The 26,537-nt window shown below is 40.1% G+C and overlaps 2 protein-coding genes across 2 annotated transcripts in view; one reads left to right on the plus strand and one right to left on the minus strand.

Moving 5' to 3' along the window:
- Positions 1 to 540: 540 nt before the first annotated feature.
- The window catches only part of LOC139947045 (cap-specific mRNA (nucleoside-2'-O-)-methyltransferase 1-like), a 26,972-nt gene continuing 975 nt past the window's right edge, over positions 541 to 26,537 (minus strand). Inside the window, exons 2-21 of the mRNA XM_071944875.1 lie at positions 15,577 to 15,868; positions 14,066 to 14,439; positions 13,418 to 13,576; positions 12,767 to 12,859; positions 12,407 to 12,478; positions 11,870 to 12,040; positions 10,900 to 11,092; positions 10,467 to 10,585; positions 9,772 to 9,868; positions 9,088 to 9,220; positions 8,418 to 8,597; positions 7,518 to 7,632; positions 6,906 to 6,974; positions 6,362 to 6,496; positions 5,533 to 5,661; positions 4,900 to 4,991; positions 4,201 to 4,317; positions 3,594 to 3,706; positions 3,097 to 3,205; positions 541 to 2,757 (exon numbers count right to left, since the gene is read on the minus strand). Of these exons, the coding sequence (XP_071800976.1) occupies positions 2,619 to 2,757; positions 3,097 to 3,205; positions 3,594 to 3,706; positions 4,201 to 4,317; positions 4,900 to 4,991; positions 5,533 to 5,661; positions 6,362 to 6,496; positions 6,906 to 6,974; positions 7,518 to 7,632; positions 8,418 to 8,597; positions 9,088 to 9,220; positions 9,772 to 9,868; positions 10,467 to 10,585; positions 10,900 to 11,092; positions 11,870 to 12,040; positions 12,407 to 12,478; positions 12,767 to 12,859; positions 13,418 to 13,576; positions 14,066 to 14,439; positions 15,577 to 15,682 (2,715 nt within the window). The 5' untranslated portion in view covers positions 15,683 to 15,868 and the 3' untranslated portion in view covers positions 541 to 2,618. The remainder of the gene's footprint in view (positions 2,758 to 3,096; positions 3,206 to 3,593; positions 3,707 to 4,200; positions 4,318 to 4,899; positions 4,992 to 5,532; positions 5,662 to 6,361; positions 6,497 to 6,905; positions 6,975 to 7,517; positions 7,633 to 8,417; positions 8,598 to 9,087; positions 9,221 to 9,771; positions 9,869 to 10,466; positions 10,586 to 10,899; positions 11,093 to 11,869; positions 12,041 to 12,406; positions 12,479 to 12,766; positions 12,860 to 13,417; positions 13,577 to 14,065; positions 14,440 to 15,576; positions 15,869 to 26,537) is intronic.
- LOC139947037 (uncharacterized) lies at positions 15,968 to 20,697 on the plus strand. Its single transcript, XM_071944863.1, has one exon. It carries the CDS (start codon positions 16,604 to 16,606, stop codon positions 18,380 to 18,382), a length of 1,779 nt encoding a protein of 592 aa, XP_071800964.1. The 5' UTR covers positions 15,968 to 16,603; the 3' UTR covers positions 18,383 to 20,697.

Genomic DNA, 26,537 nt, shown 5'->3' on the forward strand with positions numbered 1-26,537 from the left:
GATTTATGTGAATAAGTATGACTCACATCCAGGACAAAAAGAAAAAAAACCTCTAATTGGTTTTCCCAGAAATGAAAAATTCAGTAGGAATTACATGTATACCGATATATTTCTATACCTTGAAATTTACCGACTGTGATTAAACCCTTAAGCTGAATAAAGTCTCTTACTTCATCCAGACTTGAGAGCGAAAAGGTTACACATGAGTGAAATACATGTTTGGGACATCTGCCCACCGGCAGACAAAAGAACAAAAGCAAAGAGGCAATCAAGGAATGGGAAATAACAGCTATGGAGACAAATCCTCTGGAAGTACTTGGATAGATTCTTGATAGATCATGGAGGTATCATGTTCAACCTGGCCATAGTGAGTGATTGGAGCACACTCTCTATACAGCTGTTGCACTCTGTTCTATTGTGCATGCTTCGACACTTTGCTCAAATGAGTCCATGGGTGACTGCTCTATATTCCAACCCCCCCCCCCCAGTTAGTTCCGACACCCCTATGTTCCGACCCCCCTCCCCCCCCCCCAATCCCAGTTTGTTTCGACAACCCTATGTTCAGGAACAGGGTATGTGTAGGGTTAGGAAAATACACTAGGGTTGTCGGGACATGACCATAGGGGTGTAGTGTAACTATAACTACATTTACCAGGAAGCATAATTTTGCTCTGCTGAGCTAATTTTGTGCGCTTATAAGTGGGACTATGAAATTAGGCCCTTATTCAAAATGTATTTAAGAAAAATGATTACTGAATGCATGCTTTACTTACGAACACAATAACTTAAAAATTGTGAGAGTCCATTGTTATGTACATGTACCAGGGGTCATTATAATTAGATGTTTCAAGAAGACTAGAGGATTGGAATGAATGTACACTTTTCCACACACACAAAATATTGACACAGGCCGATACAAGATCTTTTTTTACAGTTCGATTCCGATTTCTTGATGTTAATTATTTCAGACAATATCTGGATTTCTTCTCAACAAGACTGTGTAAAACTAAAGAAAAAGAAAGATTATTACACAGTAGTCAGGTGCATAATCATCCATAACGTATATTCTACTTTCGGCCATAATGGCACACTGTGTATATAAAAAAAACAAGACATAACAAAATCTACAGAGTTGACTTCCCAAATACTTGCTACCCTTAAAAGGACAAAATATGAATCGTCTCTACGTATCTAGAGGGACTTACACTACAAATGATGAAATACTGCTTGATTGCAAAATATACAGTATGCAGTGTGCAGCATAAAACATTCTATTTCACAGAAATAACAGTATTGAGCTTGGTATTTTGCAAATAAAAATCCCCTTCCAAAGATTGGATATTCAATAACATGATAACTATCAGTGAATGAACTTATGGGTTCAATCTCATAACGTTGTTTATCAGAAAACTCTGCTAAGCAAACTTCTGGCTAAGCAAGAAATGGCTGGGATACCAGTCGCAGCGATGGTAACTTTATGGTACTTTGGCTGGTAAGTTGTTTGTGCAAGTTTTTATGCCATGTTGGTTAATCTAGCACCCATTATTGGCTTTTGTTACTTCTGTGGTAGCAATTACTCACAAATAGTTGTGGTGCACAATAATTACAGAGCTTCTTTTTAAACACTGCAGCCATCTTTGTTTGGTTCCCAGTATGCCATATCGTGTCACTGCAAGGATAATGAATACATCAATGGGGGGCCAGACTATATAACCCAGGCTGTTTCATTATGGGTGAAGGTATTGAACTCCACAGTGCGACCACAGTTTAGTATTTAACTCTTTAGCAGTCCACCATTATTTTTTTGGAAGCCATGAATTGTCCCCATCCATTTTGTCGTTGCAGGAAACCAAGTAAGGTTTTGTTAGGATTTACAACAAAAAACAATAATTCACCCTGATTTAAATATAAGATAAAAAATGGGCTCCCAGCAGAGCTCGCTAACAGCACTTTTTCTACTGGAAAGAAAATGATATTCACAGCTTCTTGGATAACGTGAGGCCTCCCTACTGACTGGTCTCCCTACTGCTCTTAGAGGGGGGGAGGGGGTGGTGTCTGGGGATCAGGCCCAGTACATTTTCCTTTAAGGGAGTTTGACTTGGTGTACCATGTGTCTGTCTTTGCCATTTGCTGGAATCCAACACCAGAAAGTGGCAGGTGGGATGCAGGCCCGATACTTCACGGAGGCACTGAAGGCGATTGCCTCCACGCCCCCTGGTCATTGCCTTGGTGCCCTAGAAATGCTCCAGTAGATATTTACAATTTCCTCATACAGTGCCCTTTACCAAGGAGGAAAATGCCTTGGTGCCCTTGCCCCATCAAAAACGAAGCATACGTGCCTGGGATGGCTGGGTCTTATTCTGGTTTCAACTGGCTCAGCCAGTGATTTAATTTTGGAAAGTTTCTCGCGGTGGGTGTCTGAATCTCCTTGAGCCAAACACCAAGGAGGTTAGAGTGAGTTGAGAGTTGGGGGCAGAGGGGGGAGTTGGATTAAACTGCCTCTCATAGAGGTCCAGTAAGTAACCCTTGGGAAGTCTCTCTTGGTCGTAATGGCATCTGACTCTTTGAGATCTGAAGCACTTTGGCTCGGTAGAGGTTGGGGGGGGGGGTGGGTTGTCTCATTCTGGTTTCCGCTGCCTGTTGACGAGGTCCAATAAATCATCTTTTGAGAGTTTCTCTTGATTGTATACCGTCTGACTCTCGTGAATTTGAACTCCTTCTTCCCACACCCACATCAGTCTGTTCAAGTGACAAGCTCTAAAGTAACACATACAAAGAAAAAAATCATATTAGAACTACAGTTGCAGTTACAAGTTGTGTTGTAAGTTTGTTTCAGGGCGTTATTGAAGTGATGCATTAATCCAAGAATGTTGACCGAGGTTTTTACCACTTGATGTGTGACTATTTAAATTGCATTTGCCGAGGTGCCCTGTGCTTTTGATGTGGTACTCTCTGCAAGGTTCCAGTAACAACTTTCATTTTCCCAATCGGAGAAGTGCATGAAGGAAAACAACCGATAAACTTGAGACGGACTTAGTATTGAGAACAACCACGTTGTTTACATGATGGGCAAGACATCAGGAAGAGTGCACATACCTGAATGATGAGATTGAGTCTGGTGGGCAGTCAAACCTAGACTCTCTTGTGTTGGCGTTGTAGAAATACTTCCTCTGATTCGTCCTACTCCAATGCATTGTCCATGGCTCTGATGAGAGAATAACACCAACGTCATTTACGTATGTTTTTCTATGACTGTCTACATGTACATATGCTGTTGAGGTTTGGTGGTCGATTTGTAACATTGTTCTTTAAATGTTATTGGCATTTGTCTAGGAAGTGTACAAGATAGCAGTACTTTATCACACACTGTAGGGCCCCCACAAGGGTATGGAACTGTAAATGTTTACTTGACTCGAATTGTTGCCACAAGACCAGAATTGTCATGAGAAAAAGCATTCTATACAGTTCAACATTGTTTTGTGTAAAATGTTTTTATTTGAACAAGCATTTATCTCATTTTTCTTACGGGTCAGTATATTAAAAGTGGACCTTCAATTCAGCAGTGGTTTATATTAATATCCATTTCAGCTTACCGTTGATAGTTTTAATGAGATACACCCCTGCGGGAATGAAGTGTCTGTCTGCGTTGTTTCTGAAGCACAATCGTTGCTGCCGTCCGGAACCCTTTATTTGCTTAAACTCAAGTCTGGAGTGCAGAAAACAAAATCAAGAAGTAGACAGGAAATTGTTGGATTGGTTTCAAGATGGCTAACTGACTAACGAAGGAACATGCAATCTTATAGTGATAATAGTTCTAAGGAGTTGTATAAGGGAGATTGTTAAGGTTACAGAAAAATTATAACATCGCGTACTGTTTCTGGTTACTGTTTCTGGCATTCTGGTCAGTGAATGCTATGGTTCCCTAAAATAATTAATACATTTTCAAGTAGGAAATCATCCCTAGTTTGCAGGAATTGTGTACAGATGTTAAGTGATGGTCATTTTGTTTGTTAAGATGATCTTCCAGTCAAGGGAACTTGGTAAACTCCCACAAGGGGACATAAACACCAAGCTGGCAACGGATAATCTTCCTCATATAAACAATGGTTTACATCTGTGATTATGAATTGCACAAATCAGAGGTTGTGATTCAGAAACTCGGCGATGAAATCAGCGGCCATTGATCTTTTTTTTTCTCACCTGTCGAAGATCTTATTAATCTCCTCAAACCGGTAGACTTCCTTGACCCTCAATGGTGTCTGGCTAGCCTTGGTGGGCTTGTGGATAGCCTTGACAAACAACTCGGCCTTGATGATTCTGAGGAAAGGGGATCAGAAAAGATTTATGATGACACCAACTGTGCTGTGGTTTGATTACTGTTGTTGAACTTTCAGCCATCATCATCAGGATATGTTGAAGAGGGCAAGGCCATTTTCAATTTGGAAAGGGAACTTCCATTTGAGAATCTTAAGGTCTGTGGGAAACTTCTAAAGGGGCACCAGAGCCAAGACCAGGGGCAACGAAGGCCATGGCATGCTTGGCCTCCTTGTAATTCCAGGCTTGGGCAAGATTTTTTTTAAACTTGCCAAAGGTAGTTTCAACGGAAAGTCTATGGGAAACGTTTGAAGAGGCACCAAGACCAGAGCAACGGATGCCTCCATGCAATGCCAGGGCTAATGTTGACTGTTATTGGCGAGGGGCAACAACCTGTGTAGAGCATCAGGATCACTGGACACCTATTAATGTCATCATCATGAAGCAACTGCTTTGCAGGGGACCACAAGCTTTTTTCAAGCTGCTCTGTCTTGAGCCCATTAGGTAATCATGGCTGGGGTCGGCCTTTTCTTGTAAGTCTCTGAGCAGACTTTGGATCATGCAGTAGTAGATGAGTAATCTTACCTCTCAGTGAAATGGAGATGTCTTACATCCTCTCCTCCAAGCCACATTGCATCCAGCATGTGTAGAGCATAAGACTTTCTCTGTCCAGAGCCCTGCATGTATACAAAGAAACCGCTGTTTCTCAAGGGTGCAAAGACATTCTAAAGCAACTTACTAAACAAAAAGATTGTCAGCATCACCTTGAAAATGTTGTTAGCATCTAAACTTTTGAAGGTTACAATCTATGTTGGGTCTTACAACCTGAAGGACTACAACGACAAGGGCTTCTTGGAAACTTATTTTGAATCTTCCCTTGATGGGGGAGAATGCGTTTGCTACCCCGCCATCATTCAGGATGAGTTGGAAAGGTTCGCTCCATGAAGGAAGGAAAGTTAACAACTTAAAACCATGGAAGCTCTGAATGCCAGAGGCTGATCAGAATAAATCTGAAGTGTTTCAGACCCAAACTTTGATCTGTTATAACCAACTCCAGATCAGGGTAATTGATGTTGCATCACAGAGACCCTTGGATTGAACATCTATGCACACTTAATAAATAAAATCAAGTATGGGTATGAAAGGGATTGAAATCCTGGTAATATATAGCATTGGAAGCCAGCCCAAAGACTACTTGAACCTTGAACTTTGACCCACCTCGCCTCTCAGTTCCTCTACCAGCTCGGCTTCAAACAGCGTATCTCCAGGTAGTCTCAGGTTACACCTTTTGTCAAACTTGGTCCATTTAGTGGCAGGCCTTCCATTCCACTGGAATACATGTGATCGCTGTTAAAAGAAAAAGAAAAAAAAGAAAAAACATGACTAGAATTCTGTTTTTCATTATCGATGCATCAGTCAGAAAAAAGTGTTTGCTATCAAGAATCATCAAGAGCATTGGGCATGACTTTGTCAGGAAAGCAAATAACTCACCAGGCAGCAACTTTCATCATTGAAATGTATTGTCTTATAGACGAATACACAGCAAGGTACATGTAGAATGATAGAATATTTAAAAAAGAGGGTGCTGGACAACTGGCGACCATCATCATTTGGCCAGCTCCACAGTTTCACTCTGTTTCATCGGTTTTGTTTTGCTATGTTTGGTGTGTTTGTTGAGCTATTGTATCCTTTCATGCTGTGTGGAAGTCAACTACATGTTAGGTAATGAACATGGTTGTATTCGCAATTTTGTTTACTTCCCGTTTTATTGTCGTGTCGCCCTAGTTTATACTTTAACAAAATTGTTTATTCTTACGGAGCAGCCCAATCTTTTGTAATCGCTTACCTAAGGTTTAATACAATTTTTAATTTGAATTGAATTTGAACATACTGAGATAGGTTTTGTCTTCCAACCGTAATTACTTCCAGCTGTTTCTCAGGGTGTGTAAAGCAATTGTAAGCCAGTGAAAATATTTTGCATAATATTAATTTTTTAGATACAACTGTTGTGATCCCATTAGAGGTTGAGTCATTGAATTAGACTGACCCCTATCCCAATGACGAAGATTCTCTCCCCACTGGACACCATACAGCGGTAGTCAAATATACTGCGGATATTTCTACATAGACTCTCTCTGTCTAGTATCATTGGAGTGTGCTGGAAGTAGTCGTTGCTCTCATCCTGTTCAGAAAAAAAATTTTAAAAAAAATGTTGAGTACACACTTTGCAGTGGATGTTTTTTAACCTGTCTCAACGTGTTCTTCATGAAATTTCTTAAACACATCTAACAACTTGAAGTTTTCAGTTCATAATGCAACTGGAAAATATGAGATTTGAGGCATTGCGTGGTGAGGTATTGATGTAGATTTCAATTTTGTTTGCGATGACACCATGTGTATATTTTTGGAGTAGATTTTCAGAAATTGGGAGATTTCTTTGTTTTGAAAAGAACCGCCTTGCTTATTAACTACTACCTGGGCAGAAGGTAGGGACTACTCGCCTTTTTGTTTGCTTAGTGGATCAAGGAAATTTTTCGTTATTAACTTTCACTGCCATAAAGTGAGTTCTTAATTGGTCTCAAAACGCCTACCTTATTGAGTTGATTAAACTTTGTCATTGGGTCTGGAAGCTTAGGTGTTGACCTTGTCTCCCCTGGTACCTATAACGTGATCAAATAGAAAAGGCTTACCAACAAAACCGCTCATGTAAATTTTATAAGAATAAGAAAGACCATGATGATGGGGCTTTATGGACATTATGACCATCCTTCTCCCAGGAGTTTAACTTCAGTAGATCTGCAATACAGAATTCATGCAATTGGAAAGACCAATTACACATAATTTAGAAGCACAGTAGCACATTGCAGCCTGGCCTAGTGCATCTGTCACTTATAAACCAAAGTGGATGAGATTGAATGGTCAGACAGAAGGAGAATTGACTGTACAAATGTATACTGTGAAGATGCATTCACCACATGCTATTACATTGCAGGCTTGCATTTAGTTTATCATTAAAAACCACAGTGGATGATACTGAATGGTCAGACAGTAGGAGGGTTGATTGTGTACTGTATAAATGCATTTGGCATACCTTATTATTAGAAACCAGTGGATGACATTGAGGTAAAACAGTAGGAGGGTTAATAAGAAGCTTTCAATCAGAGAAAATGAAGCGATTGATCACTAAAAGTTGACATAATTACCCCCCATAACCTAAGGCACTCATCTCTCATCTCGGCCTGCCTCGGCTCTAACAGCTTGGTGTTACGGACGAACGCTTGGATCTTGGCAAGACCTTGGGCTTGAGTTTGAGCTTGGCTGATGGTTCAAGAGGATAACAAAATTAGTAGGGAAAATTGTAAACAGTTTTTGAGACAATTTGAAACGCTACATGTGAGTTTCTTTCACGGCAATTGATTTCTTTCCATTTAAATCCTGGCCTCCAACTTTTTGAAAGAAACTTAATCAGTTAATGCCCAACCACCCTTCAATGTTTCGCAAAATGTTACAATTGCATAAAAAACAATTAACAAAACCTTTCAAAGTAACATAGTAGAGGACTGTAGAATTAATTTACCCCCTAACTTCTACCCGAGTCACACATTTTGTTGTGGCATGGTGTACGCCCCCCCTCCCCCCCCCCACCACCACACTGTGTCTTCATTGTGTTCTGGGAATCTAAGAAAACCTTAGGAGGATTTCTGTGTGGGTTTGGGGTACTTCTGTACTTGATTGGAAGAGTGTAACGTAGTATTGACCCCTTGCACACGCATCACACGCGGCGACTGGTGCCACGCTCACCATGTTGGTGGGCAAGTTAGGTTTATGTGTATTAACGCCGCGTGGCCTAAAATGCGCACTTCACTGCATAAAGCACAGCATACTCTATGCATTAAACGCACAGTGAAATTGCCCACCAGTATGGCACATTCAAGATTTTTCTGATGATGATGTCAGGTGAAGTGGGTCAATAGGAAAACATCCCAGACAGGGCACCATTTAGGCCAGCCATTATGCATAGCCGAATTTTTAGCCTTGAATTGTTTTGTGCACCACTGAATGCTAATGTTGATTTGCTGTGAATAAATAATTATATATCTTACAGTTCATTTTGCTTAGTGATGTACTGCGTAAACTGCTCATCAGCTTTGATGACCTCTAGGGGTACCACCTCCAAGATGTCATCACTGCTGTTCTTTAGTCTGTTCATCTGCTTGTTCAGCTCAAACATGTAATCATGGATGAGGTGGGCACCAGACCGCATTCCTTTGCACACAACGTAACTACAGAAAAAGGAAAAAGTTGTAGTTTGTTGTTGTTGTTAATTAATATCAATTAATCTTCAATAGATACAACCTATAGTGCATAGGTGGTATATGCCTTTAGGGAAGAGGACATCTGTAGTGAACATAATGAAGAAATTTCAATTAAATGTAGTTGGTCGGACACTTATTCTTAGCGCTACTTTGGGCCCAATTTCATGGAGCTGCTTACAAAGCACACAAAGCAGCTAAGCATAACAATATGCTTACCAGAAAAATATTATCAGTTCAAATACCATTTCACAACTATCGTCTGTGACTAGTGCCCTGCTCGTTCAGTATTTGTTCAGCAATATTCACTGCTTACAAATTGGGCTCAGGTCCGACTGGCATGCAGCCGTCTTGTCTAGTGTTAGCACGCTGGGCTGGAGTCTAAATCAACCCTTGAACAGACAAACGTATATGCACCGACTATAACAGAAGAACCAGAGATTACTCATTGGTGCATTACCGTTCCGAATTGGCAGGCCTGCTTGTGACTGGTTTAAACAAACACACTTTGTAGAAAGCTCTGTACAAAAGATAGATGAGTCCGATGCTGAACGGAGTGAAGAGATCAAAGGTCTTGCATACAAAACTACCACCTGCAATAATTATATGAAGAAAGTCATGCAATTAAGGTATTTCAGTAGGCCAATTGAGAACGTTAAGGGGCTACTCAAATTGTCTGGATCAACATCCCATAACAAAGCCTGGTTCAAGCCTGGTTCATCATCATCCTCATCATCATCATGAGTTGAGCAAAAGTTAACTCTTATTCTCTGAATTATTTGTTGCGAACTTGCATTCGCAGGAAGTATGAACCGGGATTTAGAAGCTGTAGTTTGGCCCGACATTTCTTTTTTATGAGGACAAGTATTTGCCCTCTAACACAGGGCACCAAGGCACAGGGCACTTACCCTTTGTGAAGTAAACACTTATTGTGAGAGACGGGCCTTTCCAAATTGTAATGGATTGGCAGTAGTGTATGCAGCAGAGCTGTGTAAATCCCTTAGCAATGTTAATGTGTTATCAACAAGTTTTATTACCATGGAAATTGTGTTACCTCGAGAAAGACTCTGCTAGGGTTGAAACAACGGGCCATTAACTATTTTTTGCCATTTTTTTTCTTTACGGATTACTTTGGGGAACCTACCTTGTCTGAGAATTGAGAGTGCAACAAGAAATTGACACAGGAGAAGCTGCTTGCTCAGTATTTCTTGAATGTTCTCCTGACCAGCCACTGAGAACCCCTACAAATAATCCACACACACTTAATAATTATCTGCTTAAAAGCATATGACACAATATGTCTATCCCAATCATGGTAACAGCAATCCAAATTTCTGCAGATTTTTTTTACAGGACTTAGGGAAAGTACCAAGTATACAGTTCTTTACACACTTCGTTGTTTGGTAAAACACAAATAATATTCTTTTTACCCGATGCAAGTTAAGCATCTTTGTCATGTTGTCTGGTTGTGTGTGTCTGGCTGTTTATCTGCCTGGATTTTTGCAAAGGCGCAACTCTGACTCTCAAGCGATGTATATTGAGCCTTGTTGAAGAAGTTGTTTTGTCAAAGGATGTTGAGAATATTTTTTCCATTTTCTACCATTGAATAACTCCATCAAGACTCAAAGTGAATGAGCTCTCATAATTAACTTCTTTCAGTAAACCCCCCCACCCCAAAAAAACCTCACACCCCAACAAATTTTTAATGATCTATATTTAACGTTGAGACAACTCCATTGGCTCTTCTCAAAGCCACCACTCCTACCAAAGAGGTTTCCCTCCCAATAATTTTACCAGCAGGATTCACAAAACTTCTTTCTATCACATGTTGCCTCTTACCCCATCAGCCATGACGAAATGCACCCCCTTGTTGTCAGTGTTCTCATACACAAACCTCCGGAATTCAATCTGGTTCTCACTCATCATGATGTCCCCATTACCGTCAGCACCATTGACACCTGTCCACAGAAACAAAAAGGAATCTTGTCATGACTATTACAAAAGATTTGGGGTGAACAATGAAACATTGACTAAGGTGGAGTTCGAACCAAACACCTCCGGATTAACGTACCCGCGCTCTACCAACTGAGCTTTCTTGCCCTATGTTAGCTCCGCCTTTTTTGTCAATATCTTTTTTGGGGCTGCCAACCCGTAGCTGTCGCGCGACAGCCTGTCGTGAAGCCAGGGATCACACCCAAATTACGATACCACCTGGGAAGCAGCAGCCAGGGGATCACCTTAGTTGTGTTATGAGTATAAAATGTGACCTCACCGTAATGAGGTTCAAAGTACTCCGGTGATGCAGCAAAGAATTCCTCCAGCTTGAAGTCACACGGACCCTTGATGGTGAACCCGAAACCCTTGGTTCTATACTTCCTCCTCCACAGGACGTACTCTGAGAAGCCTCCGGGGCCGGCGCAGATATCCGAAAAGTACAGAATCTCGTTGTGACCACATAGCGATCTCTGTGTGAAAGACAGAAGACATACATCCATGCATTACAAATATTGTTCTGACCCAAGTTGTTAATCTGATGTTTGAACCACACTTCTTCACCTAAAGTCTTCACTAAAGTCAACTAAGGCTCTGTAAACATCAATGCATATAACATATTTGCACAGAATACCAGGGAATTGCTCTTTTTAGAGTTATTTTGTTTGCTTTTAAAGAATCCACAGGCCTCCTGTATGTATTCACTTTTCAAATCCTGAATTACCCCAAACCCTACAACCTCTTCAGGAAGTTGTCTGACTGCAGAGGTTTGAGGACTGTTGGCCACTGATGTTTTTTACAGTGACTGCTATATCTTCTGACACCCCTTTGTTTCACACCCTATGTTTTGATAACCCTTCGTGATCTGTACACTAGGGAAGGTTAGGTTAGGATATGGGTTAGTATTAGGAAAGTCCAGTAGAGGTGTCGGACCATAGTTACAGTGTAACCCTTTTCGCAGGGCCAGGCAAACAAATTTTATCAAAGTTTTGATGGGAAGTGACATAAAAGGGAAGGACAGTGGAAGATTTTAGGATGCCTGCGGGCAAGTGGGGCTAAGCAGTAAGGGTTTTAATAATGACATCAAATAACTTTAGTTAAAGTTTAAACATTTTAAGAATCTCTGTGGACAGTTGTGTTCCTTTTCCTCTTTCCAATGAGAGTTGAGGTCGGGGTAATCAAATGCATGTTAAACAAAAGCCTTTCTCAATTTTGTCTTCTCTCTCTAAAAAGAAAACATTAATCTCTACCTCATGCCCATCTTTTGGCGATGTGAACATGAAGTTGAAGACGTAGTCCATGTTGGCCATCTTCATGGCAGCCCTGTTGAGAAAGATACCTCCCCTGAGGGTCTCGTAAGGATTGGAGCGTGTCCTTGCTTGCCTCATCTCCTCGGGATCTTCAAGCTTGTCGAATGCCGACTACAAACAAGGAACAAGTATTGGAGAGTAAGAACACTGAAGAGATGCCATGCCTCAAAATAATCCCGGGCACCCACAGCACTTGCAATGGTGCCCTGTGCTTTTGCTGTGGTGCCTTTTTCAAAGTTCCGATACCAATTTAAATTTTCCTCAAAGAAAGACCCCATTAAACCAGATGGAAATTGCTGTGCCTGCCCCTCAAGATTTAAATGCAAGGCCTGAGATGCTATTCATAATTATGGCCAATACAGGTTAACCTTGCACAAGGAAATAGGGAATTGAACGAAGCACTCAAGAAAGCAGTTTAGAAAGACAAGAAGTTAAGTCAAGGGCAGTTTACAGGTAGAGGTATACATCAGTTCCTACCTTTGCTTTCAACAGCTTCCTCAGTACATCTGGATTGCAGAAATGAGTTTCGTCATCGATGAAGTCTTTTCTCTAGCAAAGAAAAAAAAACATAAAAAAAATAACATGTAAAATTGTAGCTTGGTTTCCTATGGGCGAAACAAAACAAGATACCTGCATGATGCTATGTTGTAATGTGGCATACTTGATCATCTTTTTAAAGTTCTCTCTCAACACCGAAGCTTCTGTATAGAAACTATCCATACCAACCATAATGCCATCTAACATCTCCATCTAACTTTTTAGTTACTTGGCACGGCCCTTGTCTGTCATTGCTTTAGTGAGGACCTCAAGTTCAGTAGACTTTCTCTTCAGTATTACCTTTTCCCTTTTCCATTCTTGCCATTGGGACAACTCATACTCCTCTATAGCATTACAGGGCGGCATCCATGTGAAGGTTTCATGAACAGAGATCTACAACAAACAGGGAGCAGAAACGAATTCATAGTTACTTGTAAAAAATGTAAATGTGATATTTATTGAGTGTTTATTATATACAGTTGTCGAGGTCTCCAATTGGCTTTTCTTTGTAAAACTGTGCAATGTCTTCCTCTGCTTGCTTACAAAGTGTTTGTGTATTGTGGCTTCATACAATTTACCTCTGACTAGGTGTTTGTGTTGTGGCTTCCTAAAATTCTCTGCTGACAAATTGTGTGTGCGATGTGGCTTCATAAAATTCTCCACAAGCCAGTACCGTCTTCTTTAAGGACAGCCTGCAAGCACGATGTGAGCTTTGATTTATTTTAAATGAAAATTAAGGTCCTTTCTTAAGGTATGGTGCAGGCTTGTACCATCTTATTCAAGGACAGCCTCCACGCCCAATGACAGCTTTGGACTTTCACTAACACAATTCATTGTGATTTTTGTTCGCCTTATTGATTTTTGTAATTAACAAGACCCTTTCTTAATAGTTCCCTAGAAACACAAGTGGAGAATGTGGAAGCTTGAAATACAAGGATAAATCTAGAGTACCTCTTCTCTTTCATCCCACACCAGATCATCTTGGGCCTCAAACCCCTCGGTGATGTGGCCCAAGCCTCTCCTCCCTCGCTGCTTAGAGGCTTCAACGATATCAACACGGCCTTCACCAAGACGACCAAGACCTTTGCCCTTCTGAAATCCCATCTTGGCCTGAGGAAAACAAATTGAAATGATGGAATGGACAGATATTACGAGAGGACATCTACATATTCTAGAAAAAAAAAGAATATTATGACAAGAAACTTGTACAGTGCAGTTTTGTCAACATTGGTATAAAGTATGGGTTTAATTGAAGACAAACCCACTAGTCCCAAAAAAATATCCAAGCTTGGAATCAGCATTTTTTGCCCTCCTTGCCATTAGGCATCAGTTCATAGCTTTGAGACAGATGGAGGCCTAGTACATTGTACATTTAATTGCTGCAACTTATATATCCTGTGAGGATTTTGTAGCAGTATTCAACAGATAAAGACACAGATGCAGGGCTGTATGCTTCGTTATTGAAAGGGCATGGGCACCAAGGCATTTTCTCCTTGGTAAAGGGCACCCTATGAGAAAATTGTTAATCAGGCCTGCCATTAGGCTAGTAAATTTGTACACAATGTACAAGAGTGTTTAGGATTTAGGATGAACACAAACCATCATATTCTGTGCTGAAATACTGTATTTGCCACCACCAAAGGCAGGTTCTTCCTTCGATGGGGATGCCGTAACAGACAAAGAAGCCGAGCCATCCGCGGAATTCTGCCTGTCCGTCTGGAAAAAGCAATTTGTTGATGATGACATTCCGAACCCCATCATGGGTTTATCTTCAGTTGGAGAAGTAGAGTCCCCAAAGTCACTGAAAGGTGCATATGGAGGACTCTTCCACTGATCTCCTGAGTTCGGGCTTTCCACCTTCGGGGAAATTTGACTAAGGCGTGGACTGATTGCCTCAGTGCTTGAGGCCCGTCGACCAAGTTGTAATGGCGGTGGTTGTTCATCTTCACTACTGGAGCCTTTGAATTCGAACGCTATGGCACAAACACACAAAATTCTTTTAAAATTTCATTGGCAAAGTTGTTTGATGGACTATTTTTGTAAGTATTTGTTAGTAGCATTGCTAACAAGACAAAGAGGTTTAATTTCAAATATTTGTTTCCGCAAACGTTATTTGAAAATTAAATCATGTTAAGTAGCCTAGTGTAAAAATACAAAGCTGTGCTAGCATGACTAGCTCCCTCCAAAAATCTATTAAGCTTATAAAAAACTGCTAAGATTGAGAGAAATGTTTCAAAAAGAAGGACAAGGTCCTTTTTATAAAAAAAGAAAATGAACACACTGTAAGTGTAAACATCATTATAATCAAGTTTAAAAACAGTATACTTGATCAGCTATTTTGAATAAAAACACAAAAAGTTTTCATAAAACTTGTTGTAATATTTAATTTTAATTGTGGCAACGAGAATCAGAAAGTGAGTGAAATCTAGCTGATGATCAGCTTGATTGAATCTCATAAAACAAAAACTGTGCAACTACTCCTTTTTTTATTATTCTTGTTTACATATATGTTTTTAATCTCTGTAGCAGATTTTAATTTCATGATGACGTTCTATAAATATAAAAATAAGGGCCTACATGTTAATTTAACTGTAACATAACGGTTGTCTAAATACAAATACAAATTACAATACCACAGAGGCACAGACAAACAAATCATGAAGAAATAAGACAGATTACAGAAAAAGTATGTTGTGTAAAGTTGTTAAAGTTCTTTCTAAGAACGGGACTCCTTTTGATTGAAACAAAAGTGACTTGTTTTGATTTTTCCTTGTTTATTTGGAACGTTTATATTTTAAAAAGCAGTCGACTGGCATGACTGGCTGGGTGGAAAAATCCAGCGTCGCGTCGGCTGTTTTCAGTTTTGTTGGTTGTTTTTTTACCGATGTCAATTTCACGAGTTTGAAACTGAAGTCAGACAATATGCGCTTCCAAATTAAAAACACGCCATTAACTGCTCTTCTTGAATATTGCATTTCATGCATATGGAATAATATTGTCATATAGTTTAGATAGTGCGCGCTTTTTATATAAACTGGGCGAATTGTTACTGTGTGTATTTGTATGGGGTTATTTAGTGTGTGAGTTTCAGGTCAATCGCAATAACTCACCATCGACTACCGGTGGCGGCGGCTGAGTCTTGAGCTTCTTCTTTGGAGGAAGCTGCGATGACCGTCGCTTGCCTGTTTTATATTTGTACATTGTACCTTCTCTCATAAAAGCACAGAAAATTGACACTGTTTTAGGCTAAATTGTGTATAATTTCAGCGTGAATTTTCACGGCTGTTTGCTTTTTGTAGTAGCTTGACCAAATTTGGTGGCCATTTTGAATTGATGCATGATGGGAGATTTTAGTCCTCAACCTCGATCCTAAATCAAGGCTGCACTCTGGCAAGCTCATACCTACAGAGAAACGAGGGAAAACAAGAGGTCGATTAAAATAAATACGAGGTTGAATTTTTTTTAATGCAAGTTTGTGTCGAATCATTGAGAGGGAAATGAATGAAGTAATTGATTGGTTTACGTTTGTAGCCTTTATTCTTTTTTATTCAGTTTTATTCTCATACAAAATATCACCCTCTCTCGACCAGTGCTCGGGAGGGGCGGGGGAAGATCAACGGGGAAACCACCACCCGTTCACCTTGTCCCCATACCCCTCTCCGTATAATAATTTCCCACATGTTTAAAGTGGGGGTCGAGGATATGTTGCGTACGTACGACGAGAGAGGTCTTGTTGTTGTTGTGCTGCAGTTGGCAGGCAGGCAGGATAGCCCCGTGTAATTTATTGCACCATCAATTGAAACTATTTTGGAGAATTGCACAATACAAGGAAGTTTGTATACCGGTAATAATAGCATCCCAAAAGTAAGTGTTGGCTCATGAGTCATGTATGATGTAAAGAACGTTTTCAAAGCGACAGAGATACGTGATTTTAATAATCACTCAACTCAAACAACGTTTTCAAAACGTGTACTGTTGACTGTTGAAGATCGCTATATAAGACATAAATTCTTTGGTGATTATCACTCACTCAGTTTGGTCTCATCCACTGACACTGCCTGTGGAAGAGCTGGAGGAAAAACCACATAAACCGATCAACACAAGTTAACCACACAGTACCACAGACATCGAACAATCATGGTTAGAATTGGCACCAGTGAAGTTTTGGTAGGCCTCAGCGATCTTGAAACGCCTGGAAGAATGGAAGAAGCGCCATGTTTGGTTGAAAAAGTACTGTCAATGCTCACTGCAATGGGCAGTGCAAAACCCAAGACACTGCACAAATTGGAAAATGCCCTTCACCCTTGCACCAAGGTAGTTCCTTTTTACAATCCACTCGAAGCACTTGAGGCAGCCAATGCTATGGTGGAACACCCCCGTCCAATGGTGGATGTGCATAACCCTAAACGTCAAACCACCGTCACCTTAAGCCGCAAACTATTCATTGCTTTTGTTAAAGAAATTCAAACAAAAGCTAAAGAAGGAAGTACATGTATATTCGATGCAGCTGTTCAAGATGGAGAGGTTGAAAGGTCAATAATTGAAGACGCCCAGGCTTGGGTTCACCATTGTGGAAAACGTGAGGGAACAAAGAAAGAACTCCTGAAGGATTTCTTTGAGCACTGCATGAAAAGGGTTACCCACAGCTCTTTGGAAGTTGCCAAGAAACTTGAAGCAAAGGGGTACCTCAAAATAGATGGAGACACGGTTAGCTACTTCCTCCCTGAGCTCGACGCTACACTTTCATCACAGTTGAAGCGCATATCTGATGGGCAATCTAGGACCAAGGCATCCTGGAGCTCCTTTGAAATGAACGAGTATGCAGATGAGATTGACATTAAGGATGAAGTGTGCATGTGGCTTGCGGAGGGAAGTGACATTCGACCTCATGAATATGGTGTTATTATCAATGTTGATGTGACTGGAAATGGCCCTGAAGAATATCTGATGGATGTTCTGGTACTACAGACCTTGTCAAGTGTTGATATGAAACCAAGCAAACTAACTGATCTACTTGACTTAATCAAACCACAAAGCCTGACCTATGTGGTCCCACCTTCTAGAATGATAACACAAACTGCCTCAAAGATAAAAGAAACCCAAGGCAAGATGAAGAGTCAACAGGTCATTCGAAAAAATCCCAAGACTGAAAGAACAAATCTGGTGATCGGTAGTCCGCCAGGAGAGAGCCAGAGGAGAAGGCAAGTCCCTCTAACACCAGAGGGCCTTCTTCGTATTGATTCACACATCTTCAGCACAGAAACAAACTCAACTGTGAACTCGGCTCAACCAAAATGGAGGCCAGACAAGCGGAGTGTCGCTCTTCAGTCCAAGGGATTCGCAGCTTCTCTCAACAAACGCCTAGCCTGTCAGACAAGCTCTAGCAGTGCTGTTTTGGTGCCGGCATTAGAATGTGAGAAGCAAGAAGTCGTATCACGAGTCATCAAATGGATTGACTCCTATCGCTCGGGTGGCTCAAGTGAACATAATGTCATTGTCAAAGGTCAACTGCCAACAACTGTCAAACTTCAAAATCAGTTGATTAATCTCTGCACCATTAAAGTGAGAAGGATATCTGTAGCAAGCATTGTGGGATGTTTACAGAGACTTGGCTATGTCACTATCGGCAGTGAGTCACCACACAAGATCGAATACCACATCCCCACTGCTAAAAGACCCAGCGGACCCCAGAGTACACCAATGGCACCCTGGCAACAACGAGCCGAAGACTTCAGGCAGGCACTGCTGATGTGTTGCTCTGTGTACGTTGAGAGGGCATTTCCATCTGACGACTCTGAGTCCAAGACTTCCTCCAAACATCAATTGAGTGGGAAGAGAAAACAACTTGAATATAGACAAGACGGTTTGTCAAAAAAGGCAAAATACGACCTACTCGTACAAGAGTGTTTTGCATAGACAGAACCTATGAACCCCTTCACTTAACACTCCCCCACACTCCCCCACCCCCAAATCCCACCCCACCACGCAATCCACCACCCAAACCGTTTTTCCAATAATGGGATGTTTGCAAGAGCAGGACAAAACTAGAAAGGCTACTGTTCAAAGCCTGGTTAAAAACCTTTTATGGTGAAATTATGAACTCATTTAGCCCTATACCGATTTCTCACTAAGTGTAAGGCAAGGACATTTAATTGATGTATTAATTAATTATTCAGAAAAAATGAGACAAAGAACTAGACAAATGCCTTCAAGAAGATGTCATGTTTTTACCTCTCAACAAAATTATTTAAAAGATGCGGTCAGTCAACAAGATTTTAGCAAATATTAAGTTCATTTATTTTCACACACAGTATGATGTACATAGTATTTGCTTTTTAAGATAACAAAATTAATCCAATTGATCAAGAGGTGTCTGCTAAGCTTCAATTTAGCAAAGGAATTAGATACATTTTACAATGTACAGTCTTATTTACTCTTTGTCTGACAAACTTGTTTTACACAGTGATGAAAATTTACTGTGACTTGATTAAATTTCTACTTACATAGTACAGATGCAAAGTTTGCAAAGCATACTTAATTACTCTTTGTCTGACAAACTTGTTTTACACAGTGATGAAAAATTACTGTGTCTCGGTTAAATTTCTACTTACATAGTACATATGCAAAGTGTGCAAAGTATGCAAGGTGTTGTTTCAATCAATCATGTTAACCAATAATTACAAAATATAAATAAATCAAATTGTTTTCTTAGTTAAAATCACAATCAACAACAAAAACAAGCAAATGCAGTTATCTGTACGTATGTAAGTTTGAATATAAACTATAAAGCTGTTACAAGATTGTAGGCATGATGCATGTTTTTGTTTCCGGAAGAGTACATTTACAATCGATCCTAGAATGCATGTTTCAATTTAAAATAATCAATATAATATAGCAAATAATTCTCAAGAAATTGGTGTTACATAGACCTTTTCGCAAATACTGGGGCGCGCGCGTAGAGCTTGGAATTAGGTGCATTGTGGTCTAGCTGGTAGCAAAATTTGATTCATATCTATCCCACAATGCACCTCATTCAACAGTCTGCGCTTGCGCATTGGTATTTGCGATAAGGTCTATGTACATGTAGCTTCAAAGTTTCAAGTTGTTAATGTTCTATGTTGATTATATGTATTGGCATTACCAGTCAGACATGATTGATGAAGAAAGAAAGAAATGTCCAAATTGATCTTATACTCGGACCTAAGTCCATGTGTACACCATGAAATAAACTGACTTCTGTGGCACTGGTTATTGCCTTGATGCATATTTAAATGTTCCAATGCAATATTAAGTTCCCTTGTTGAGTGTCATTAACTATTACAAAAAAATAAGTGTTAAGTAACCTAACATAAATGTTTAACAAAATAATTAAATTTCCCTTAGAACAGGGAAGGATCAGGCTTATAAACTGACTTTTAAAATGAAGGTACACGTATACTTTTGGTCATTGTCAAAGACCAGTATCCTCACTTTGTGTATCAGAATTTCTGCGTAAAATAACTAACAAATAATTAAAGAAAAATAACACACTTGCTGCAAAGAATGTTGTGCTTTCAGATGCCTGGGAATGGCTTAATCCCCACAATGTTTTATAAACTCAACAGCTCTTCAGTGCTCCTCACCAAATACGTTTTATGCTCATTGAACTTCAAACGTATTTGGTAAGAAATAATTACAAAAAGGATGTCCTGCCTTTAAAGACTCTGGACACTATTGGTAATTGTCAGACACTAGTCTTGAGTGTATCTCAACAATATGCATAAAATAAACAATCTGTGAAAATTTCAGCTCAATCGGTCGTCAAAGTTGCGAGATATTAATGAAAGAAAAAAAACACCCTTGTCACACGTAGTTGTGTGCTTTAAGATGCTTGATTTCAAGACCTGAAAATTCTAAATCTGAGGTATCAAAAACAAATTTGTGGAAAATTACTTCTTTCTCAGAAACTTTACTACTTCAGATGGAGTCGTTCTTTACAATGTTTTATACTATCAACCTCTCCCCATTACTTGATACCAAGTAAGGTTTTATGCTAATAAATATTTTGAGTAATTACCAAAAGTGTCCACTGCCTTTCCAGCACAAGCCCTAAAATCAGATCAAATTCAAATATTAAATACATTTAATATCAAGATGATACACATTATAAATCATATGAATATTGTAGTGCAGTGAACTAGTACACACAGCTTTAATTGTCTGTCAATAAACTAGTGTAATTCTAAATCAAGGTGAATTTCTTGCAGGTCTGATTAATTTACAATAGCTTTAAAAAAAGTTTGTTCAGTCTAAAACTCAAGGTACTCTTGACTTATGACATTTTATTTAGATACGATCAGTAAACTCAATATTATGAAAAATAATGCATTCATATGTGCTAAACAAACACACAAAACATCTATATTTTTCTGAACATAACTAACTTTTTCAATGAGCCAGGCAGACTTTCAAGGTTGGAATTTCACAATATCAGAGTACACTATTCATTATTCACCTCCATTGCCCTGGCCTTGGCCTTTATCCCACACGACAACAGATTGATTTTCCAATAAATTTGTCACTTTGTGAGGGAGCTACTACATGTACATTAGGGCCTACAAATGCTACAGGGCCCAATTTCATAGAGCTGCTTGAGCACACAAAGTACGTAAGCAGAAGCACAACAAAATTATGCTTACTGAATAAGGTACAATACATGTATGTATGACCTGCTTATTTTTTGCTTAGCAGAAACCTTCAAAGTAATTTTCTGCGTAGGCAGCAGCTCTTGTTATTTGGCCTAATTTCATAGAGCTGCTAGTTTGAGCAGAAAATATTGCTTACTGTGTACAAACAGAAATAAGTCGAATAGGGCCTACTGGCCACAAACTGTACGTAACATGGTAGTTTGGTAACATGGTAACCTTATTCTGCTAAGCATAGTTTTTTTTGTGCTTAGCTAATTTTTGCTTTAGCAGCTCAATGAAATTGGGCACAGGTCTTTCATATTATGAAGTTATGATTTAAAGTTCAAATTGATACAACAGGGCAGTACACCAAGTCTTCACAAGCTCAGTGATGTTAACAGTTGACAAGGTTCAGTTAGTAGATAATAACCTCCAGTGTTAAAGGAACACGTTGCCTTGGATCGGTCAAGTTGGTCTTTGAAAAGCGTCCTTTAACCGTTTGTTATAAGATTGATATGGTTAGAAAGTTATTGTAAAAGTAGAATACAATGATGTACACAAATATGCCTCGAAATTGCGTGGTTTTCGTTTTACCTCGTCGGCAAACACGGTCGGCCATTTATGGGAGTCACAACTTTGACTCCCATAAATGGCCGACCGTGTTAGTTCGCGATGTAAAGTGAAAACCGTGCAATTTTGAGTGATACTTGTGTGGATCATTATATTCTACTTTTAAAACATCTTTCTAACCATATGCATTTCATAACAAACGGTTTCAAACGCTTTTCATAGACTAACTTGTCCGATCCAAGGCAACGTGTTCATTTAATGTTTATGGTTATTCAATTACTACATGTACATGTATGCCCTGGGTCCAACTTCATAGAGCTGCTTAAAAACAAAGAATTGCTTAAGAATTTCTTGCCAATCAAAAATGGGCAGGAAACCAGTCGTCATTTTTTTTGCTTGTGTCAGACCTTTATTCTGGTAAGCTTTTTTTGTTGTGCCATGCTACTCTATGTGCTTTTAAAGTAGCTATATGAAATTGGGCTTGGATACAGAAAAGTACTTCATTTTTAAAGCAAGTTTTCACTTCACTTATCAAAAAATAGTAGGCAATATTTATTGCAGTTTGAAATAGTACTGATGATTAATAAACTACATGTACACACTCCTCAGTGCAAAATTATGAGCCTAATCTATCAATTTGACATTGTTGTTGAGTACTCAATAAAATTAATTTGATGATACATTTCAATTAACTACAAGCTGTCTCAGAGAGATTTCGATAACAGAAACAATTTAAAAGTCCTCCATATTGTCCAGTGCATCTCAGGACAATCTTTTTCATTTGCCATTTTGCATCAGTGGGACTTAAAGCAAGTCTAGAACAAATCATCATAGTCATCCCCACACCCATAGTCGTCCCCACCATAATAATCATCATCATAATCAACGATATCATCGCCATAGCCATAGTCATCATCATGGAAATCAATATCATCAAAACAATAGGATGCCGACTCGGGGGAACTTTGGATTTGGGGACAGACTTTCCTCTTTTTCACAACTGTTTTTCTCTTTTTCCTGCCAACTTTCTTCTTCTTGCGAAAGGCCCTCTTCAGCATGTTTGAGCAACAGCATGTTTGAATGGCCGCCTTGATGGTGTCCTCCTGCCAGGAAGATATCTTGTCTCGGTTTGCTGGTAGATGATACATCACAGATTGTTTATCATCAATAGTGATAAAACCTGCCTTTTGCAGCATGGCGGTGAGAGTCGTCGACGCAAGGTGGCGTACTCTACCCACACAGATATTGATCAGCTCCTTCTGTAGCTTGGCCACATCAATCTCTGTTGTAGCCATACCGGAGCATTGGCTTTGGTACAAGCCAATCCAGTTAACCACCTTGAAAGTCATAACCTTCTTTTCTTCCTCATCTGCAGCGATGAGAATTGCACTGTTGTTGCGTGCCGCAACAGTGAGTCGACCCTTCAGGTAAGCTGTGAGCTCTCTGCATTGGCTGATGGCACGTACTTTTTCATTTGTGATCTTATTAACGGATTTCGCTCCTGCTTGTTGAGCAGATGAATCTTGCATGCACACTTTGATACCAGTTAGACCCTCTGGAGTGATGGGGATTTGCTCCTGTATGTTATTCTCTCCCGGTAACACTCCGATTGCGAATTCTAGTTTCATCTTCGGTTTCTTGGGCAATTCTGCTTTCCCTTTGTCTGGTGACCCAACCTCCACCTCAGATTTTTTCTGCTCCATTGCTTTCAGGGTTTTTTTCTTCTCCTTTGAGACTTTCTCCTTGGATGTTGGTTTGATTTGCCGGTGTTTGATCAGTCCCGTGTTCATCCCCAAAAGTCGAGACGGCGGAACAGTAAAAAATGTCTTACAAACTGAAACAATGACTCGAAGTACCCCAGACTCTGTTGAAGGCCTTTCTAAAAGAGATAGCCCATGAAGATAGTACAATACAACAGCACTGGTGTGTGACAGTGAACTTGACTCCGGAGTGAGTTGACCAGAGCTAGAAGCACCCAACTCAGCTGAAGCAGAAGAGTGGTCCTTACCGTGCCTAAAATAATTAATATAGTCAGCCAATGTCTTACCACACGTCGAGAAATTGTAAGACACAATCCAACAGTCATCAACTTTTACACTCTCGTTCTTTTTGAGATGTTTTAACACATCATCGGGACTCTCAGTGCCGACCACTTTCTTGCACCTCTTCAGAACTTCATTGATCAGAGACTCCTCAGTGCCTTCTGGCTCACTTTGCAACCAAGCTATGACATCATCCACGATGCTCTTGTCTGGTTCACTACCTTGTGGTGCTACCGGTACTATCTGCATCTGAAGTCCCTTAATATGTTCATCAAACTTCTCCTTCAATGTCTTCAAGTCCACGTACACACGTTTCTTGGCATGGGGAATGTTCACCGAAGGAGCCGGTTGTGTTGACGACTTGTTTGCAGCAGCGAGCATATCAAGTGGGTTGGCGTACGGCACAACTGCTGTACACGGCCTCAGAGCATTCTGAAGCTTTGCTTTGGTTTTGGGACGGTTTTTCGGCCCCATCGACAAGAGCATACATAGCGACTTGTTGAGCAGGCACTCTTCAACCTTTGCTGGTATGTCATTCATCGTGAGTTTTTGCTGGGGTTGTTGTTTCAAAGCGTAAAATTAGAGAGCCGCTAAATTTCACTTCGTCTATAAAACGGTTGTGTGGAAAATATGTAGCTGGTACCCTTTTCTGTAATAATGAAACGTTGCTTTTCTCGCCGGTCACCATCGATTTACCGTGGGGAACTATCACGGTGGCATTGTGTGTGGTGCTGCATTTCTCATTGTGGGGAATTCCCCGACTTTTATGTCTCGCCTTTGTTGATAAACATTGACCCTTACCTTTGTTGATAAACATTGACCCTCACCGTGACGGCGGTGTGCAATCACGGCGGTGTGCAACACTGTGCAATATCTCTTCAGTATATGAGAACGAAGTGCTATGGGGGCGGGGCATAGATCCATATAGCTCGCGCTGGGGGGGGGGGGGGGGGGGGGGTCATGTCTGTAAAGTGTTAGAAACATTTTTTTATGAACCACTTTTCTTGGGGGGGGGGGGGGGGGGGGTCGCCACAAAATGGCCAGGCCCCACACGGGACTTTGAATGCGGAAGGAACTACAAACAAGTGTCAGAGGTTAGTCTATCTCCAGGACCTGTTTCTTGAAACGGGGATAGATATATATAAGAATTTCACAACAGAACTTGTATTTTGATATTCAATACAACGGAGTATTTGTTATGAGTCACTGGCGGGTTGGGGTTGGGGTTGGGGTCGGAAGTGGTGCCCTTTGGCAGTAGTAATTTGGGCCGGGGCATAGGTGGTCAGTTAGGGAAAGAGGTTAAAGGAACACGTTGCCTTGGATCGGTCGAGTTGGTCTTTGAAAAGCGTTCTGTAACCGTTTGTTGTAAAATGTATATGGTTAGAAAGATATTGTAAAAGTAGAATACCATGATCTACACAAATATGCCTCGAAATTGCGCGGTTTTTCTTTTTACCCTGTCGACCAACACGGTCGGCCATTTATGGGAGTCAAAATTTTGACTCCCATAAATGGCCGACCGTGATAGTTCGCGACGTAAAAGGAAAACCGTGCAATTTCGAGTGATACTTGTGTGGATCATTATATTTTACTTTTACAACATCTTTCTAACCATATGCATTTCATAACAAGCCGTTTCAAACGCTTTTAATATACCAACTCGTCCGATCCAAGGCAACGTGTTCCTTTAAAATATATTGTTCAAATGATCTTGACTATCTTCTAGATCTTGATTATATCAAATGGGCTGTGTATTATCTTTACCGGCCTGGAATCAACACGACGCAGGACTCTCGTTGACTTCAATATTTTCGAATGGGAGGCGCCCCGTTTGCGAAATGAAAATGAAAATGGCCTTGTTCAAAAATTAAATGCCAGGCCTGTCTCTTTATTATGGGACTATTGTAGACCGAATTGAATCAATGACATGGCGTCGTAGTGGAAGGAGATTCTGTCGCCCCCCCCCCCCCAACAAAAAATGTAATGGATAAGCGACTGTTATATTGAATGACACTATGGTACTCAGATATATAGCAAATACTATGGCATTTGTTATTATTAACAAACTACACCCCAAAACAATTGTCATCAAAACAAACTATTGAATTCGAGATTCTGTCGCCCGAAGATTCTGTCGCCCCCCCCCCCAACAAAAAATGTAATGGATAAGCGACTGTTATATTGAATGACACTATGGTACTCAGATATAAAGCAAATACTATGGCAGTTTTTATTATTAACAAACTACACCCAGAAACAATTGTCATCAAAACAAACTATTGAATTCGAGTTCAATATGTTCGTGTTTCAGAAGTTGTTTTTAAATGTGTGCCCAAATCCAAGAACGTAAATTAAAAATAATATTAGAGGCAACAATAATAAGTCCACCACCTGTTTTGCTTAATTACTATTAAATACCAAGCTCTCTTGCTCCATGAGACGTAATACATGGGGCAAAGGGATTCCCCCTCCTCTAGTTTGTATCATTTTTGCCTTCTATATCAACTAAAGTAGCAGGTCTTTATGTGGTACATTCCTTCTTTTTTTTTTACTTTGCTTTTTTTACAGCACGCTTAAATTCTATTAAAATTTTACGTATAAGCATTGGTGACAAGATGTCTGTATTTAATAATCCATAATGCAAACTAGTTTTAATTGGCCTGGGGTCGATTTCACAAAGAGTTAGGACTAGTCCTAACTTAGGACTAGTCCTAGGAGATGTACAAATTGCATGGACAGTCCTAAGTTAGGACGAGTAACTGGTCCTAACTCGAGATAAGACTAGTCCTAACT

Source organism: Asterias amurensis, chromosome 1, assembly GCF_032118995.1.
Source record: "Asterias amurensis chromosome 1, ASM3211899v1".
NCBI classification, from domain to species: domain Eukaryota; kingdom Metazoa; phylum Echinodermata; class Asteroidea; order Forcipulatida; family Asteriidae; genus Asterias; species Asterias amurensis.

What these genes read in the sequence shown, in the direction of transcription:
- LOC139947037 (XM_071944863.1), top strand. Translation starts at nt 16,604, where the DNA reads ATGGTTAGAATTGGCACCAGTGAAGTTTTGGTAGGCCTCAGCGATCTT.